The sequence below is a fragment of the Dasypus novemcinctus genome, chromosome 2 (genome assembly GCF_030445035.2).
Source record: "Dasypus novemcinctus isolate mDasNov1 chromosome 2, mDasNov1.1.hap2, whole genome shotgun sequence".
In the NCBI taxonomy this organism is placed as follows: Eukaryota; Metazoa; Chordata; class Mammalia; order Cingulata; family Dasypodidae; genus Dasypus; species Dasypus novemcinctus.
This window is the reverse complement of record NC_080674.1, coordinates 66,176,517-66,196,516: the sequence shown is the minus strand read 5'-3', so window position 1 is coordinate 66,196,516 and position 20,000 is coordinate 66,176,517. Positions and strand designations below refer to the sequence as shown.

General features: G+C 34.8%; 1 protein-coding gene across 1 annotated transcript in view; it reads left to right on the top strand.

The window, feature by feature from the left end:
• Positions 1-20,000, top strand: part of SREK1IP1 (SREK1 interacting protein 1) — a 40,668-nt gene that overhangs the window by 12,256 nt on the left and 8,412 nt on the right. Inside the window, exons 2-3 of the mRNA XM_004485100.4 lie at positions 3,501-3,548; positions 12,203-12,346. Of these exons, the coding sequence (XP_004485157.2) occupies positions 3,501-3,548; positions 12,203-12,346 (192 nt within the window). The remainder of the gene's footprint in view (positions 1-3,500; positions 3,549-12,202; positions 12,347-20,000) is intronic.

The following is a 20,000-nucleotide window of genomic DNA, read 5'->3' as shown; positions in this document are numbered from 1 at the left end:
ATTTGCAATATAGTCTGATCAATTTACAAGTGCATTGGTTTTTGTTAGAGAATGCTTACATAACAGCAACTTCTTTTAGTTTCAGAGTTTTGTATGTTTAAGAGAGGTTTTATGGTTTGGCTTTTCAAAAGATAATTCATAAGTTTCAAATTTTAAAAGTTCTAAAAGGTATATAGTGACATGTTTCCTACTTAGGCACATTTTTAAAAATATATAAATGGCAGTATACCATAAATACTATTCTGCACTTTACTTTTTCCTCTTTGTAATACGTCATTAAGTAAAGATGATCTTTCTTTTTATACCATGATTTAGTGAGTCCCCACTTGAAAATATTTATTTCTGCTCCTTTACTATTATAATCAATGGTGCAGTGAATAACTTTGTACATAAGTCAGTGTACATTTGTGCATTTAAATTCGGAGGATAAATTCCCAGATATGGAATTGCCAGGTCAAAAAGTATATGCAATTATAGTTCCAGTCAGTTTTGTCCACTTGTTCTTCATAGAGATGGTACCAGTTTACACTCTTCCCAGCAATATTTGGAAGTATGTTTACCTATATCCTCTTCAGCCTTTACAGTCTTTGTGCCTTTGATAGGTGAAATCAAATCCCAGTATAATTTTTAAATGTATTTTGCTCATTATGAATAAGGCTGAGCATTTCTGTATGTTTCAGGGTTATTTCTGTTTCCTTTTCTGTGAACTATCATTCAAATCCTTTTGCCCATTTTTTTCCTCCTATTGGTTATTGATTTCATGTGTGTGATTAGCAGGGTTTTATGTAGTAGGGATATTGCCATTTGTTAGTACTGTGACTTGCAAATATTTTTCCCCAAGTTTTCATGGGTCTTTTGAGTTTTCCTTTTGGTAGGCTTCCAATTCTCTTCTACATAGTCAAATTTGTAGATCTTTTTATTTATTGGCTTTGGATGTTTAGAAAGGAAAACTTGGGGAGTGGGAAGGGAAGAGAAAGCTATATTTCTTTTAACAGTCTCGCAGACCTTGAAGAGGAGTGGAACAAAGAACAACATGGGAGCCTAAGATGGGAAGTAGGTAATTTCTCAGCTGAATAAGGTCCTCACACTAAAGTTTTGCTATTCAGTTTGACATGGATTTCATGTATCAGCCAGGGTCCTTATTCCAAAAAAAAAACAGAAACTGACTGGTTAAATTAAGCTGAAAAGGAGATATCAGGATCTCAAAGAACCTAAGCAAAGGCTGGAAAACCACGCTGAGAAAATAAGCAAGATTGAGGAAACCCATAGGCAAGGTCCTGCCATGGGTTCACACCTGGTTAGGGCTGCTGCTACCATTGGCATCACTGCCACTGGGAGCTGGCTCCTGACTACAACATGCAGTAACTATTATGGCTTCATTGTGCCTCTTGCCTCAGATTCAGAGTCCCAGGAGGGCAGAAACAACAAGCAGAGTCGAGGAGTAGAGGAGGAAGCCATCTTGGGGGGGTGGGGCAAAGTCCCAGGAGGAAGCTTTCAGTTGACTAGGCAGTCCTGAAATTTTAACTTAACCAGAGACTAGGGAGAAATAGTTGATACGGAGTTACTTTATTTAGAGTTCTTAATTATATTTCTGTTAAGAAAGTTACAGCTTTCTTAAAGAAGATGACCTTCCCAGAAAAAGTTTGATATTTGGTTCATTCAAAATATATTAGATTTTTGAATGATGAATTTTATCAGTCCTTTCATCATAAATGAGTTCAATTCTAATACATGTTGGGATGGAATTATTTTGGATCTGTCCATTTTGACATTTTTAGTCTGTTGTAGAAGCAGTAATTGTGCATTTAGCAGTTTTGTATGGTATTTATTCAGTGTCTCCAGTTTCTATGGAAACAGATTTAACATTGGCCCAGATTCACTGTGCTTTTTTTTATCAACATGCAAGTTTTTTTCCATAATGAAAGAGCCTCGGATTTTATTATTAATCCAATTCTATTCCATAATGAGTTCTGCTGCAACATGGCATATATGTTCCTGCCCTATGCAATAAAAGCCACAGTGCTTCTGGGGGGAGGAAAAGAATTAGAGCCACAATACTCAAAAACTTTGTAACACATAATAAAATATTTAAAAGATAGGAACCTAGTGAAAATGGTAGCAGTTTTACACATGATTACATAGGGGAACAAATGTAGCTCCGTGGTTGAGTGCCTGCTTCCCACATGTAAAGTCCTGGATGCAATTCCCAGTACTTAAAAAAAAAACACAACACACGTACGTACTACAATAAACATAGTACTTTACCTTAAAAGAAACTTGAAGTTTGCTTATGGAAGTAAGCATCAGAAGAGTTGCTGCTTATGAGTTATTTTAAGTAGTGGTAGGAGGGTTACCTAAAGTGAGATGGAAAGTTATAACAGTCTAATACCCGCTGTAGATGGGTGCTGCTCACAATACATGCAGTGAGCTGAGGTAGCTGAAAATATTTGAGGTGTGTATATGGATTCATTTTATATATTCTTATAAGGCTCAAGTCAGCTAGCTTAGTTTTCTGCTTTCACCTGGTATTTTTCATGTATAATAGTTATGCACAAATTGTTCCCTAACATATCAGGTTTTCAAAACAAGCATTATAGCAGAACTAACTGTATTTTTACTAGAACAACTGATTAATGTATATTAAAACAAAATTAGGATGAGGGAAAAAATGATTAATAGACTTTATAACATTATAGAAATGGTTTTTAATTATTTTTTCTTTTAAAATTAGCACTTTGTATTTGTATTATATGTACTTTAATTTCTTTTTAAATTGGGATGATATCCCCATTTGAAGGGTTCAATGCCCTTCATTAAGAAAATGGAATAATACTGTACTGGGCCTCTGACTGGTGAGTTGAACCTTGTATTGGTGGTTAAAATCAAAGTTTTAACTGAAGAATTCTTCTTTGGTATTATGTCTTCAGTATTATCTGCATGGACCATTAATTACACAGGGATAATGTGAATATTGGAAACATTGATCAGAACCTTAACATGTGACTAATTTGTTTTCATTTGTTAAAATTTGAGTTCTGAAATTAGATGTTTCTTATAATACCTAGCAGTTAAAGTGGTTTTTCTTGAATTTCATCAATTCCTTAAAGTCAGAAATTTTTACTTTTATGAAAAGCATTTGTTAGCCTTAATGTTCACATATATATCTAATAAATTAATGATTGCACATTTTAAGGACAGTCCAAAGTACCTTAGAATTTCTTTCTCAGTGGTGTATAATTTCTGGAATGTTTAAAGCTCTTGACTATAATACTGCATTTTTATTGACTTAGAGAAAAAAAGGTTTATCAGAGGAAATAATTTCCTTAGATTTCTAATAGTCATAATAATTGAGGAGTGTTAATAAGCTGAGTCATGGACGGTTTTTATTTTTTTAAGAGATCAAAATTCTACAACAAATGGCTTTATTGACTTCTTGATATGATAAAATTTTTGTGTTTTTACATACATATTTCCTAACATGTTATCCAATTGTATTTCAGGTTGCAACAAGGACAATGTCAGAGCAGGATGCAAAAAATGTGGCTACCGTAAGTACACTAAAAAATAACATTTTGTACAGAGCTCTTACCAAATATCTGGCTAGATATCTGGTGTCTAGCAAATATGTCGAAGTCTAAGTGGTTAGTAGACTTAGGAATTTGAAGAAAATATATTTTAAAAAATAGCACACATATATGCATTCTTTTATTCCTTATTCTTATATATACCAGATGAAGAGACAATGCCAACTATTTATGAAGGGTCTCCCTGTTTATTGAATTTACTTATCCCTCATTGTAAGGGTGTATTTGGTTCTAGAATTTCTGTTCATAGTCACAAACTTGATTATTTTATCTCTATATATGATTAATATAATGGAATGGGAAGTAAACTTAAACATGTGTATTATACACTATGAATTTGTAATTATATACTGTAAACAAATATTTCTCTAGGGAACTGTAATAGTTTTAAAAACTAGAACAGTAGCGTTTGCTGTGTTCTAAGTTGTTTGGAGACCATGCAAGTTAGTCTGGATTATTAATAAAACTTCATTTCATTGAAGAATTATCTTGCACAAAATAAGTGTGATTTTTTAAAAAAGGTAAGATTTCCATGCAAGAACATGTGATAAGAGAGCACTCAGAATATAAATCTTCATCAGAGGATTCAAAGAATAAAATCATACTGGGAGAACCAATTCACAAGCAAAGGCTATAACCTGGCTCAAGGAAAAGGCTTATTCATATAGCAAAATTGGGTACCTTAGTATATGTATCCCTCACTTAAATGAAAAACTCTGAAAAAAAGATATTTGCATGCAAGAAATGAGTACAATGAAATACTATGTTTTTCTATTTGTTTATATGTATTTCTGCTATGTTTACTTTCTTTCAATCTTTGCTAATTTACATATTTCTTTCTTTATTCAAAACTTAAGAACCTACTATATGTATAAATCCTGTATTTACCTCAAAATCTGGAATGGTGTAAGTACCAGTCTCCATACTTAATCAGTTTATCTACTTGGACTTCTTTTAACTTAAGGCTACTAGAACACAATTAAACTCATTTTCTGGAAATAGAATATTATTGCTATTTTATTTTAGGTCACAATGGAAACATCTGTAATAATTAGAATTTTTTCAAAGATGTCAATAAATGGTTTTGACAGTCTTCCCACCTTTAGTTCCTTCCACTGTGTTATTCAGATACTTGATTTTAGTGCACACAATTTTTTTACACAATTTCTAACTTGTCTTCAGTGGAAAATTTAAGAATATTCGCCTTCTGCATTAACATCTCCACAGCTCTTAGAGAAGAAGGTCTTTTTGATAGATACTATATTTTAAAAATTAATTTTCTTGTTATTTGGGAGCCAGAATCTTTGTAATGTTTATAAGACTGTGTGAAATGTCTGTATGCCCAAAAATGTGGATATTCTTCATTTGGTTTCAAAAAATTATTCTATTCTTGTAAAAATAATGACTTGTTATATTAGTCAGCCAAAGGGGTGCTGATGAGAAATAACCCAAAATCTATTGGCTTTTATAAAGGGTGCTTATTTGGGGTAGAAGCCCACAGTTACCAGGCCGTAAAGCACAAGTTACTCCCCTCACCAAAGTCTTTTGCCATGTGTTGGAGTAATAGGTGCTGAGGTCTGCAAGGGTTGAGGCTTCCTGGATTCCTGGATTCCTCTCTTCCCCAGGGCTTGTTTCTGTCTAGGCTCAGTGCCTCTACTCTCTCCACTAGGCCAGCTGAGACTATCAGACAAATGACTTGTCTCTCTTCCCATGGCCTTTGCTGTGTCCAATTGAGCCTTCTCTCCTTCCTCATGAATCTGTTTCTCTATGTGTTTACTTCCCAGGCTCTAGGATCAAAACTCCAAACTCCCTTCTCTGTGGTTCAGTTTATTCAACATTCTACTGACATGGCCTAATCAAAGCCTCAGTCATTATTTAATCAAATAAGAGTGAAACATCTGAATCCAATATAATCTAATATGCCCAGAGAAACAAACTAGTTTACAAACAAATTCTTGGAATTCATAACCATTTAAACTATTTTGGTACTTGATTGAAAAAAAAATTTTATTGTCGGTATGTTTCAATAGTAGATATATTGTTGTTTTGAATAGTTTCAAATTAAGGATGAATGTGTTACTAAAAGACATAGCTCTCCCTTTTTAATGGCAGAATTTCCTCAGCAAAATTAATTTAGAAGAATGGCTCATTTCTATATTTTATTGTTATTGAAGTCAACAGTATACTGTTTATACTTTATCAGTATAAAAAATATCTCAAAGAATTATGACAGTCTCAGAAAATGTACCTAAAAGGTTATGTACAGAGTAGACTCAGTGGTTGGGCATATGAGTACAGCATTAAGAAATAAAAACAGATCCCTAAATACCTGTAACATTTTATTTAACTTAAAATGTTCATCTTTTGCTACAGAGTCATAGTCTTTTTCTTTTTTTTTTTTGGCCTGGTATCTGCTAAGTGATGTTCCACATAGTCTTTTGTGAGTAAACCACATCTGTAATGCGTATTCTACTTTTTCATGTTTGTTTCTTTAAAGATGAGCAAAAAGTAAAGATAAATGCAAAGAAATCTGAATGCATAATCCTTCCAGAATTACCTCTCAACTAGGGAGTTGAGGAGTTTGATAGACCAGGAGAAAAGGGATTGAGGAACTGAAGATCTTAATGAGATTCAAAAACAAATCTATGCTTGGATATAAAGAAGTAAAAAAGCTAAAATGATAAGAGGTCAGAGTGTAATACCGGGGTTTAAAATTTCCAGGGTATAACAGTTCCAGGTGATGACAAGGAATGTCAAGGAACTGAGAAAAACTAGACATCTAGAATGTCAAGGAACTGAGAAAAACTAGGGTATAGAATGGATAGGCTGTCCATCCAGATTTATAGCAGGACTTAGGGTAAAGAGCAAAAGCATGAACTCAGTTCCAAAGACTTCAGTGAATGGGACTATTGAACATTAGCTGGGGGCTTAAAGGGTGAGTAGAGGACTAATATTTGGAAACCGTATTGTAAAGCTTTGACACTACTAATAATTCTAAGGTATGGGATGATTAGCTATAGAGGTGTCCTTAGGGAAGGGCAAATAAAAAGTGTGATCAAGGGAGCATTCTGCAAGCAGGTTAATCATGTAAGATGGTTTGATTTTCACTAGGGATTTCATATTCCAGGAGCTGTAATGAAAAGCCTGGGAGAGAGGGGAGCCTGGTTGGCTAAGCCAGGAGAACAGGAACAGAGCAATATGAGGATGAGACACCTACAGTTTAGGGTAGGAAACTAGAGGGTAAGATTATGAAGCTTGGTGGGATTAACAGGAGGCCAAGAAATAGGTATTTGGCACCCTTATTATAAAACAAAAGTTTGTGTGTGTGTGTATTAACAAGTTATTTTCTACACAGAATGAAATTGGAAGTTTTATTAGTACTTGGCATGGAGAGTTGCCCACATAGCCAGTCCTGGAGTGAAGAAAGGGGAGCATTTACTGTTCATTATACAGTAAATACCTACTTGGTGCCAGGCTCTGTTCTACACACTTTAAAGATATGATTTCATTGTATTTCATTTTTAAAACCATCTTATGAAGTAGGTTTCATGGTCTCCATTTTAATGGACATTTAAGAAACCATTAGCTCTGGCACCAAATAGGCTAGGTACAAACCTCAGCTAGCATTTAATGGTTGTGTAACATGAGACAAGTTGCTTAACCACTCTGTGCTTCAGTTTCCTGTCAGTAACATGAAATAATGATAGTACGGAATTCCATAGAGTTGTTCTCAAGATTAAATGAGTTAGTCCAACTCAAGTATTTAGATCTATGACTGGCCATAGTAAGTGCTCTTATAAAGTTATGACTGATTATTATTGTTGTTACAAATGAGGAAAGTGAGACTCAGGAGAGTTACTCTGCTATTAAGTGGGAAAACTAGAATTTGAACCATGGTTATCTGTAAGACTTTATACTGTGTGTATTAGTCAGCCAAAGGGGTGCCAATACAAAATACCAGAAATTGGTTGATTTTTATAAAGGGTATTTATTTGGGGTAGGAGCTTACAGATACCAGGCCATAAGCCTAAGTTACTTCCCTCACCAAAATCTTTTTTGGAGCAAGATGGCTGCTGATGTCTGCGAGGGTTCAGGCTTCCTGGGTTCCTATATTCCTGGGCTTGCTTTTCTCTGGGTTCAAGGTTCCTTTCTTCCTGGGGCTGGCTTCTCTTTCCTCTGCGTGCTGACTTCCCAGGCCTTCAGCTTAAGTCTTCAGCATCAAACTCCAATATCAAAACTCCAACATTACCAAATGCAATGGATGTGTCATGATGATGGGAATGAGTGTTGCTGGGGTGGGGAGAGGTGGGGTGGGGGTGGTGGGGTTGAATGGGACCTCATATATATATATTTTTAATGTAATATTATTACAAAGTCAATAAAAAAAAAACTCCAACATCATTCCTTGTGATCTGTTAACTTTAATTTTAAAAAATAAAAATAAATAATAATACTTCATTTCTTAAAAAATTCCAATATCAGAAAACCTTTAACTCTGTTCTTTGCCAAGCCTTTTTTCTGTTTTTGAGTCCCCACCCACCAACACCCTAATCATAACTCAGTCATGCTCAGGTACAAATCAGATTATAAGCATAATCCAATATTTCTTTTTGAAATTCAATAATACTAAAATGTTATCACTTGAAATATCTCTACATATCTATGATCAAAATTAAAGCTGTTCACCTAAGAATTCTCTGCTCATTGTCTACTTCATATCAATTTTAAAAAGAAACCACAAGAATGGAAATTTGGAACACAATTATTTCGTAAGCTTCCTTCACTTTTTCCCAATAGTTTAAAAAAAAAAAAAAAGGAACTCATTTGTAGCTTCACACGTAACTTATCGGTTTATCAGTTTAGGGTTACTTTCACTGAAGCAAAGCTAAAATGAGTGTAAGACAGAGCCTGCTGCCCATGTGGTCATTATTTACATTAAAAAAAATTTTTTTTTTAAATATTGCAATGTGAAATATTTAGATGCAAAGCTAGCTTAAGTAAAAATTGTACCAACATGAAATCTGTTAAAATGGAAAAATAAACTGACACTGAAAGTCCCCTTTTCTGCTCCACACACTTAGAGAAAAATAATAGTGGTGATAAAATAATACAAACAGTAAAACCTGGCTCAGAAGAATGAAAAAGGAAATCCCTAGGTGCTAGAAATAAAAAAGAACACAAAGCCAGAGCAGGCAGCGTGAATGCTGAAAACAATGAGGTCCACAGGATTCTTTACCAGATAGGCCTTTAGAGGAACATGGAGAGAATCCTTAGATCCCTTTAGGTTGATAGGGTGGCTAAAGTATAGGTACCTCAAAAAGGCTGTGAAAGAGGAAAAATTTTCGCTCAATATTAAGGGAAAGTGGGAAGAAATCTTGGTTTGAATCCCTATAAAATACTAACTAGAAGAAAAGGAATAATTATAAATTGGCAGCCTAAGCTTAAAACTATGTTTAAGTATGGTTCAATTTATACTGCTTCTAGTAAGGCACGAACCATTTTTCCCAAGCAAAGAAAGTAATGTTAAAAATTGGTCTTGTAGGGAAGCGGATTTGGCCCAGTGGTTAGGGCGTCCATCTACCACATGGGAGGTCCGCGGTTCAAACCCTGGGCCCCCTTGACTCGTGTGGAGCTGGCCCATGCGCAGTGCTGATGCATGCAAGGAGTGCCCTGCCATGCAGGGGTGTCCCCGCATAGGGGAGCCCCATGCGCAAGGAATGTACCCCATAAGGAGAGCTGCCCAGTGCAAAAAAAAGTTCAGCCTGCCCAGGAATGGCGCCGCACACATGGAGAGCTAACACAACAAGATGATGCAACAAAAAGAAACACAGATTCCCGTGCCGCTGACAACAACAGAAGCGGACAAAGAAGATGACACAGCAAATAGACACAGAGAACAGACAACCGGGGTAGGGGGGGAGTGGAGAGAAATAAGTCTAAGTACATGCTGTTTTTAATTAAAAATACCTAGAAAACTAAAAACTACACAGAAATTTTCAAAATAAAGAGATGGAAGAAAAAGAACAGAGAAAAATTAGGTTGACTGTTAAATAATGATCTTGAATATGCTTAATAATGTATTTTCAAAATATATACAGCAAAAGCTGTATCATAAGAAAAATTTAACAAAACTACAATCATAGTGCAATTTTTTTTAAAAGTACCTCTATCAGACGCCTAGGGAAAAAATTAGGATGAAGAAAATTTGAGTAAAATAGACATAGAACCCTACTTAACAAATAGTAATATATATTCTTTTGAAATACACACTGGATCTTTCCTAAATTTATCACATAGTAGGCCACAAAAGAACTAATAATCATACAGAACTGAACCCATTCTCTGATAACACAATAAATTTAGAAATCAACAATAAAAACAGCCTGAAAACTCTGTATGTATAGAAACTTTTAAAAAGCACTTTTGAATGATTGATTGGAAGGAAATCACAATAGAAGAAACTGTTTCCAACAGTATGATGAACCAGACCTTTCTGTAAACAGCTAAGAAAGCTGGATAGAATTTACACTACATATTTTAGATATATCAATGAGCTAGGAAGAATGTAAAAAATTAAAGAATACTCAGAGGCCAACAAAGAAAGGAAAGCAGAAGCTCCAAGGGTTAAGCTTTAAGGGCTTTTGCTAAACCTAGAGTTCTTGAAATTCTGTTTTTGTAACCTGGCAGAGTACAGGGATCAAAAAGCGAAGCCTTGACCCTGCCCAAGACTGGGGTTCTAATAGGAGAATCTTTGGTGTAAATCTGTGGCTTCAAGGGCCTATACCCTCAAAGTAAGAGAGAGCTAGAAATAAACCCCAGTATAGGGCTGTGGTGAATCATTAGTGGATTGTGAAATAATTCGTTTGTCACCATCAACATTTTCTTTGTTTTTTGAACATTGGATGTAGTAGTACCTCCTGTAAGTTTTCTTTGCACTTTTTGTGATGGTATGTATTTATATATGTGTGTGTGTATGTATACACTTGTTTACATTGCTATTTTTTTACCATCAGTCAGTTGTGTATGTATACACTTGTTTACATTGCTATTTTTTTACCATCAGTCAGTTGTGGTCAAACCAAAGGTTTGAAAGCTTTCACTAGGGAAACCCTGGCACATGTGAACAAAGAGACGTGTACAGCTATACAGTTCAGCATTGTTTGTAAAAACAAATTATTAGAAGCAACCCAAGTTTCTGTCTGTCAGTAGTCCAAAGGATAAATGAATGATGTGATTTTCATACAATGGAACATTATTTGTGAGGTAAAATGAGAAAATTATATCTGTTTATGTTAACATAGATAAATCACAAAATGTAATATTGAGTGGCAAACAAGTTATAGATTGATAGGTAAGAATAATTGCTTTTATGCAATATATGTATATATAGAACAATTTATTGTTTGGGACGGACAGACATCAACTTCAGTATAAGTTACCTCTGAGGATAGAAAGTATGGAATGGGATTGGAACAGGGTTCCAAACGTCAGTGCAAGCTCTCTGATGTGTGTGTGTGTATATGTGCACATTTACCATTAAAAAAAATGAGTGACATTAATGGCTAGGTGGTAGGTATTTTAGTATTTATTATATTATATCCTGTACTTTTCTGGTGTTTGAAATAATGGATTTTTTAAAATGTATCATCCTCTAAGTAGATAACTATTGCAATTTTCTTACCAGGGATAGTCTTTAGTGGATGAATGATACCAAAATGAATTTTTCAGGTGCTCCTTAGAACACATTGTTATATTAGTTCTTGTGTATTATTATGCCAATTTTTATTAGATGAAAACTGTATAATTCCATGAGTGTAGTAATCAAGATGAGAAGGAAAAGGTATGGAGTAAGAATAAAATACATAATCTCAAAATCTTTTAATGCATGGAAAACAAAAATACAGCAATTCAGTACCCTCAAATCCATAAGAAGTGATGTAAAAGAAACAAAACCAAGAGAAAAAAACAACAGCACTGATTTAAAAGCTATGATGAAAAAAGGAAAAAGTGTTGCTTTCAGGGAAAAGTATAGGGAAAATCACCAAACTACCGCCAACTGACTAAGTTAAGGGTTAAAATGTACAGAATTTCTATTTGAGATGATGGAAAAGTTTGGTAATATAGATGGTGGTGATGGCAGCACAACATTATGAGTGTAATAGCACTGAATTTTATATTTGAATGTGGTTAAAAGGGGTGATTTTAGGTTATATGTATGTTTCTTGAAAAAAGAATTTTTAAAAAAATCCTTGGAACTGCACAATACAGTGAATACTAAATTAAACCATAGGCTACAGTTAATAGTTCAATTATAAGAATGTGATTTCATCAGTTGTAACAAATGAACCGTAGCAATTCAAGGTGTTAATAATAGGGTGGTGTATGGAAACCCTGTATTTTAGGCATGATTCTTCTATAAGTCCACAACTTCTCTAATTTAAAAATAGGTTGAAACTAAATATTATATCATTAAAATTTTAACTTGTTTATCTTGAGGCAACTGTAATTTCAAACAAAAATATGTGTATAAATACATTTCATTTGAAATTACAGTTGCCTCATTATGTGTACATATACATATAAAATATCATTGACATTTTTTTGTTTGCTTTACTTAGCTGGTCATCTGACTTTCGAATGCCGCAATTTTCTCCGAGTAGACCCCAAAAGGGACATAGTTTTGGATGTTAGCAGCACAAGCAGTGAAGATAGTGATGAAGAGAATGAAGAACTGAATAAATTGCAGGCATTACAAGAAAAAAGTAAGGAACTCTTTACTTTTCCCATCCTTTAAAAATGTTTCTAAATATTTCACTCTGTTATGTCATACTTCTTTATTGTGCTTATCATTTTTCTTTGTACTAATAGGTGTCCCATGATAGAGTCTGAGTCAAGATCTGTCTTCTAGCACTATGTCACAGTTTTTAGCATGTGACTTTCAGCAAGTCACTTATCACTCTGAACTACAGTTTCCTTATAGGATAACAAAGGATTGGCTTATCAACTCACACACAAATCAGATATCTAGTATAGAGCTTTAATAATATTTCAAGGATGCAGGTGATTTTGAGTACAGGCAAAGCAGAGAAAGTTCTGAGACCATCGATGAAGTTCACAGGTACTTTCTTTCTGCATCAGAACTCTCTCTGGTCGAGATTAAACATAAGAGGTTTCTATGTTACTTAGAGGTTTCTATGTTACTTGTGCAGAATTCAGTTGATTTGGTCATAAAGCATCACCATTTTATGTCCATATAGTTTAATTTTCCATGCAGCTATTTTCCATAAATCCATAAATTCCAGTTTGTTTACCATAAACAAATCTTAGACAAACCAGGTTGATCGTGCTAGAAGTATTCTATAAATATTGTCTACCTAGCAAATACCATTAATTTGTTTCCAGGATATCTGTCATTAGGTTGCTTATAAAGAGATTTGACCAGGTCAAGTTTTTTCTTTCCCCCTTCATCCCAAAGGGAGAGTGGATTGCAGCCCTATTGTTTAGCCTTTTCTTTCCTGTCTTGTCTATAAAATGGCCATTGTGCTTCCTAGCAATTATTTGTTTGTTTGTTTGTTTTAGAATAAACTGTGATGCTGTTTGTGCAAATACTTTGTAAACTACATAATACCATTTGGTAGCTGTCAGAAGAAGCAAAAAGTAACTTACTTGAATATGGATTTAGGCATGGGATGAGAAAGGTCCAAAGGTTAAACTATTCTTGTTTTGGATTCATTAAAAAATATATTCTTTTTAACAATTTCTTTAAATATTATATCCATTTAAAGTAAGTGAAGAAGTCAGAAAGTAGGGTACTAGGACAACCTGAGAAGGCAGAAGAGGGAGAGAGTTCCAAAAAGAGCAAACAAGAGTCATACTATATATGAATATATACAGCCTCAGGGTAAAGATAGCTGATTAAACACACACACACTTACTCCCTACTGAAGTGCCACTAAAATGATAGTAAAAGGATCATTTTTAAAGGCGTAATCCCACAGGGACAAAGAAAATGGGATAAAAGGCAATAGCAAAACTGAATTTGAAAACTGAAAAGCAGATGGGTTGGTTATAACTAACTTGGCATGTTTGAGAAAGCTGAACAGTAACCTTATATTCACTCCAGACCTCCCTAAAAACTTGATAATTAATATCCTGTGGTGCCACTATAAGTGAGGATGAATGTGAGACTAAAAACAGGAAGATTGGTTCAAAGTCTGAAGTGGTGAGACCCTCCATTTCCTTCCCCTATTCTGTGAAACCAGGTGGCTCCTCTCTATCAGCCAGACAAGGTCCTGAAAGTTTATTCTCTAGACAAGATAAAATGAAGGGTCTTTAGACTAGGGACTACAAGCACAGCTGAAAATGGGATAAGTTAAAAGGTATTGAGTCCTAAAAACCTCCCAGCCCTCTTCCCCCTCAGATATATATCACCTAGGCAGGAGATTGGAATATTTTTCTGTAGGAAATACAGTCTTAAGAACAAAGACCTAAAGATACAGACAGCAGGGTTTATTCAAAGAAATGGCAGCCAAGGAACCCCAAATTTCTGAGGAGTGACTCTCATGAAATATGAAGACCAAAACCACCAAACAAAAGTCAACTTGAAGTAAACAGGATCTGTGCAAGGAAAAGAAAACTTGACAGAAATCATTAATATCCAGTTTCGTAGAAAGATATTACACCATAAAACATGAACACAATACTATAAAGAGCAACAAAAAAAGAACTTTGGGGAATTAAAAACAAAGCAGACTTAAAATTTCCACTTTTAACCACATTCCTATACAGTAGTATAATTCAGTACTGTTAATTAGGTCATATATATGTTACTAGAATAAAAATTAAGATAAAACATAGACAATGACCCCTACTGTAAACAATAGACTACAATTAATAGTACAATTATAAAAATTTATTTTCATAGATTATAACACGTGCCACACTAATGCAAAGTGCAAATAATGGGAGGTTGGTATATGGGAATGCTGTATTTTTATATGATTTTTCAGTACGCCTACAATTTACCTAATTAAAAATTTTAAATATTTGAAAATAATTTTAAAATTAGCTAATTTTATCCAGCAAAATATTTTTAACAATTATTACAGCACAACCAAGTACAGTTTATTCAAAGAATGCAAAGATGCTCAACAATTTAAAAGTAATCAATGTAATCAAACAATAATATTAAGGGGGAGGAAAAAAATTAAAAAGTAGACATGAAAAACTTGATAGAAGATAAAGTTGTAGAAATCTAGAAAGAAGAGCAAGAGAAAGGAAAAAAGCTACTAAAATTGAGGAATCAGTCTAGGAAATACTTCATTCAAATAACAGTTCAGAAAGAAAAAATGGAGCAGGGAAATCATCAATGAACAGTTCATGAAAATATTCTAAAACTAAAGGACATTAGTTGCCAAATTGAAAAGATGCAGTAAGTACCAAGCACAGTGATGAAAGTAGACACACACGAAAGCACATCATTATGAAATTTTATTTTATAGAAAATGAGGAGAAGATAAACCAAGCTTCCATTGTCAGGGATAAAACAGTTCGTAAGTGAAGGATCAGGAGTTAGAATAGCACTTCTAAAGCATTACTGGAACATAGAAAATATAGGTAATAATGTCAATTTTTTTATGGAAAATTAATATACAAATTAGAACACTATATCCAGCCAAATGATCAAGTGGAAAGTAAATGCATTTTCATACATTCAGAACTTCAAAAATATTTACCTCTTACATACTCTTCTTAGAAAATCTCTAGAATAAGTTCTTTAAAAAGTAAATGAATGTATGCCAAAAAAAGAAAGGCATGGAATATAGGAAATAGAGAAAAGGGAATCCTGAGGATGCTCGTAAAGGGAGATCTCAGGAAACAAGTGTATTGGGCATAGAAGTCAACTAGTCCACATAGGAGCAGACAGAAGGCTCCAGGAGAAAACACCTAAAATTGTCAATTCTACAGGGACAATTTCTACGGCATCCATGGGTACTGCCCTAATTATTTTTAATAAACGCATAAAACTGTAGAATTAAGAGGGATTCTACAGTTTTTGGAAAAGGAAAATGAGGACAAGTCACTTCCCCAAAGTCACCAACTGATAAAGTCAGCACTGTGATCCAAGTTTCATGGTTATAGGTACAATAATATTTTCATTACTGTTTTCAAATGCTGTTCTCCTACCTTAAAGATCATCCTGTCTGCTGGTGAGTGACCCTTTTTTTCCTCACCACCTCAATTGTGAATGATAAAACACACTCCCATAATTAAGAGTGATTTATTCTAAAGGTGGTTTTCAACAAGAAGACAAATGTCCTTGGGAGGAGGTCAAGGCAATTGACACACTTTCCAGGATGAGGTTAATTGATAAAGGCTCCCTGTTAGAATCAACTTTTCCCTAACCCCACATTGAGACTCACTGACTCAATCTAGCCTTTTTCTTTTTTTTCCTTGAAAAAATATACTTGCCCATTTTCAGTTAAAGGGAAATAACTCGGTCCCAAGTCTCATGACACCAACAACCATGTCCATTCCAGTATGTCATGCAGATACCAATAATAAAGTACTTTAACAGTGTAGCAGTTTGATATTTTTTATGAATTCCAAAAATAGATATTGGATTGTGTTTGTTAACTGGTCTGTTCCTCGGGGCATATTAGATATATTAGATTCAGAGGTTTCACTTTTACTTTATAACAAGATTAGGGGCTCTTATTTGACCACACTATTAGGGCGTGCAGGGTTGAGTCCCTACACCTTTGATGGGGATAAAACATGGAAGTAAATACACGGAAAAGGAAAACAGAGAGTTTAGTTTTGATGCAAGAACTCCAGGGAGAGAGCCAAGCCATTTACCTGATAGTTTACAGCTGCCCTTGTGGAGAGAGCAGAGCAGCTGAGCTTGGGAAGAGACAATCTCGGGGAAGAGACCTGAGCCTTATGCCAGCCTGCAACCGAGATCAGAAGTACCTGGGCCCACAGAGCCTCAAGAGGAAGAAGGAAGCTGAACCCTTGACGGTTACCACCCACCATCTTGCTTTAACACATGGCAACAGACTTTGGGTGAGAAAGTACCCAAAGTTGGACTTTGAGTTGGTACCTTAAGTTGGACTCTTTAGGGCCTTGTGACTCTTAAGCTTCTACCCCAAGTAAATACCCTTTAAAAAGCAGCAGATTCCTGGTACTTTGCATCAGCACCCCTTTGGCTGACTAATACAAATAGGCATTTACATTTATTTCATGCTCACCTAATGGAAGCCCAGTAACCCCTACCCAAAGAAACAGAAGTTTCTGAGTACACCAGGGAATGGGGTACAGGGGTTGTAATTCTTAGTTCCATTGATATTGCTCAGAATCTCTGAGAGGTGTGGGGAAAACACTGAACTCCTGAGTGTGAGTTCTTGGGGATTCTATAAACCCTTCCTTGGTCCTTAGAGATCTCTTGTATCACCCATCCTGAATATGATAAGTTTTTTTTTACGATAGAATAAAAATAGTAAGCCAGGATAAAACTAATTTTTAATATACATAAATAATTTTTCTGCTAATATAAAACATATGAAATAAGACAGAAATGGCACTCAAAAAGCAAAAAAAAAAAAATTGTTTTTATGGAAGTTCTATTCTATTTTGTCCCTGTATATATTTGCTTCTATTATACTAAATATTTTCAATATCTATTTAATACTGTTCATCTAAAACAAAATTAAAAATTTCTAAATGACAAATATTATTAGTTATTGACCCTAATTACATAATGTGAGAGAAGGACCTGGCATGGATGGTAAAATTACTACCTAACCTCTAACAACATGAGACCTCCACAACCCTAGGAAATTATATCACCAGTGCTGCTAACAAGGAAAGATTGAGCAGTCAATGCACAGCAAATATAATACTTCGTTCTTAATGATTCACGGTGTATGTGAGAGAAAGAGAACATCCTTACTGCCTAGTTGGACTTCAGGGCATCTGGAAGATTCTTGAGGTGTTCTCTTGTGCTTTGAAATTTCTAAAAGAGATTTTTTTGTCTTCGGAATTCTAAGTGGTTTAATGTCGGGAGACCTATTTATGATGTTACAGTATGGATAAAGTCAAGGTAAAAAGATTTCACTACTTATAAATGACCCAAAGATTTCAAAAGTATGTTTTTTCTCTCATTCGGTTATACTTTGCCTTGGTGTTATTTTATATTTACAGTTTGCCTGTAATTAGGATAATCCTTTCCCCATATCTCATCCCTTAAAAATTGACAATATTCTTTTGGCTCAGTCCAGAAAAGAAATGTATTGTAACAAATCTTGGTTTGGGGGCTTAGTTTGTTTTGGTTTGTTTTTAGAGTTTTATGTTAGATTCATATTTTATTTTATGATGGTTAACATTGAAAACTGCCTATGAGAAAATTCCAGAATTGGATATTTGTGTATTTCCATAATCATTACTTTTCTTCCCTTCATTACTGCTGGAATCAGATTCAAATGAGGAAGCGGACTTGGCCCAATGGATAGGGCATTCATCTACCACATGGGAGATCCATGGTTCAAACCCTGGGCCTCCTTGGCCCGTATGGAGCTGGCCCACGCGCAGTGCTGATGCGTGCAAGGAGTGCCCTGCCACGCAGGGGTGTCCTCCGCGTAGGGGAGCCTCACACGCAAGGAATGCGCCCTGTAAGGAGAGCCGCCCAGCGTGAAAGAAAGTGCAGCCTGCCTGAGAATGGCGCTGCACATACGGAGAGCTGACACAACAAGATGATGCAACAAAAAGAAACACAGATTCCCGGTGCCACTGATAAGGGTAGAAGCATTCACAGAAGAACATGCAGCAAATGGACACAGAGAGCAGACACCTGGAGGGGGGCGGAATAAATTAATAAATAAATCTTTTTTAAAAAAGATTCAAATGAATGTCTCACAATGGTGGTTTCAAGCTTCATAAAGATGGGGCTTCAGTGAATCCACAGGGTAATTGGAGTAAAGCCTTTATTTGGCTCACAATGTGCTTTTTATAAGGTAGCTGCAAAAAATATTTGCTTAGTGGTTGATAGAAGCCACAAGAAGGAATGGGAAGTTTATATTAATGGCACTAGGCTTGTTACTGCCTAGGCAGGGATTAAAAAGCAGTTAGTGTAGTTGCAAATCTGGTGATAGGAATGCAAACAAAGATCTAGTGGCTGAACATGCTGTGTTGCTAGGATAGGTCTTCCACACTTTCTCAAAGCTGTCTGTAAGCATAGGATCATAACCTGACTCACTTGAATGTCACACAAGAGACCACCACTCTCTTCTTGATCATTACAAAAGTTAATTGCTAAAGTATGTAAGGCCCTTCTTGCCTTCTATTCCATACTCCAAAAGTTGGTGGTATTCTTTTCCAAGATATTATTCTTAATGCTGAGAAAACTCAAACTCTTTTCCTTTCTATGCCTTTATATACCTCAGGGTCCTGTCTCAGAAGGAACCTCAAAATATAGAGGTACTATAAAAAGGTAGAAATACTTAACTATCTTTTAAGAAAACATTTGTCTTCGGTGTTTGACCTTTGATATCCTATTATAGTCATTGCTGCGCATTCCTGAAATGATGTGGCCAGGAAAAAACTTTCTTGTATTCTTCAACTTAAATTCTAGTATCATTTTGTTATTATTAGAACTAAATTTTCTGTCTATTTAGTGGACACCTGATCAATCACCCCTAAATGGAAGAGAAAATTATTCCTTAGCTACTGTTTTATTTGCTCAGTTTCTCATATCTTTTTATTTTGGATGTATTTAGAATAGTTGCTCTGAAATTATTATAGCTACAAAAAAGAAAAAACTATTTAAAAGAAAACTAAAGTGACTATTTTAATATCAGTCCAAGTAGAATTCAAAACAGAAGGATAATGAGGGTCATTTTATAATGGTAAAAAGTCAACTAGTCAAAAAGATGTAACAATCCTAAATGTTTTATGTATCTAATAAAAGAGTTTTAAAATATATGAAGCAACACATAATAGAACTACAAGGAGGAAGATAAATCCACAATTATAGATGGGAATTTCAATACTCCTCTCTCAGTAAATGGTGGAACAAGCAGACAATAAATCAGTGAAGATATAGAAGACATTCTAACACTATCAACCAACTTGACCTATTGGACATTTACAGAGCACCTTACCCAGCATCAGCAGAACACATTTTTTTCAAGTGAACACAAAAACTTCCACCAAGATAAGCCTTATTCTGTGCCATAAAACAAGTCTCAATAAATTTAAAAGGATTCAGGTTATACAAAGTATGTTATCTAAGCATAAGAAAATTGAATTAGAGCTCAACAACAGAAAGCTACCTGAAAAATCCCTAATTACTTAGAAACTAAATACTTTTTTCTTAACCTTAGAGAGCTTTCCTGGGAAATCGTTTTTCTTCTGGAAGAG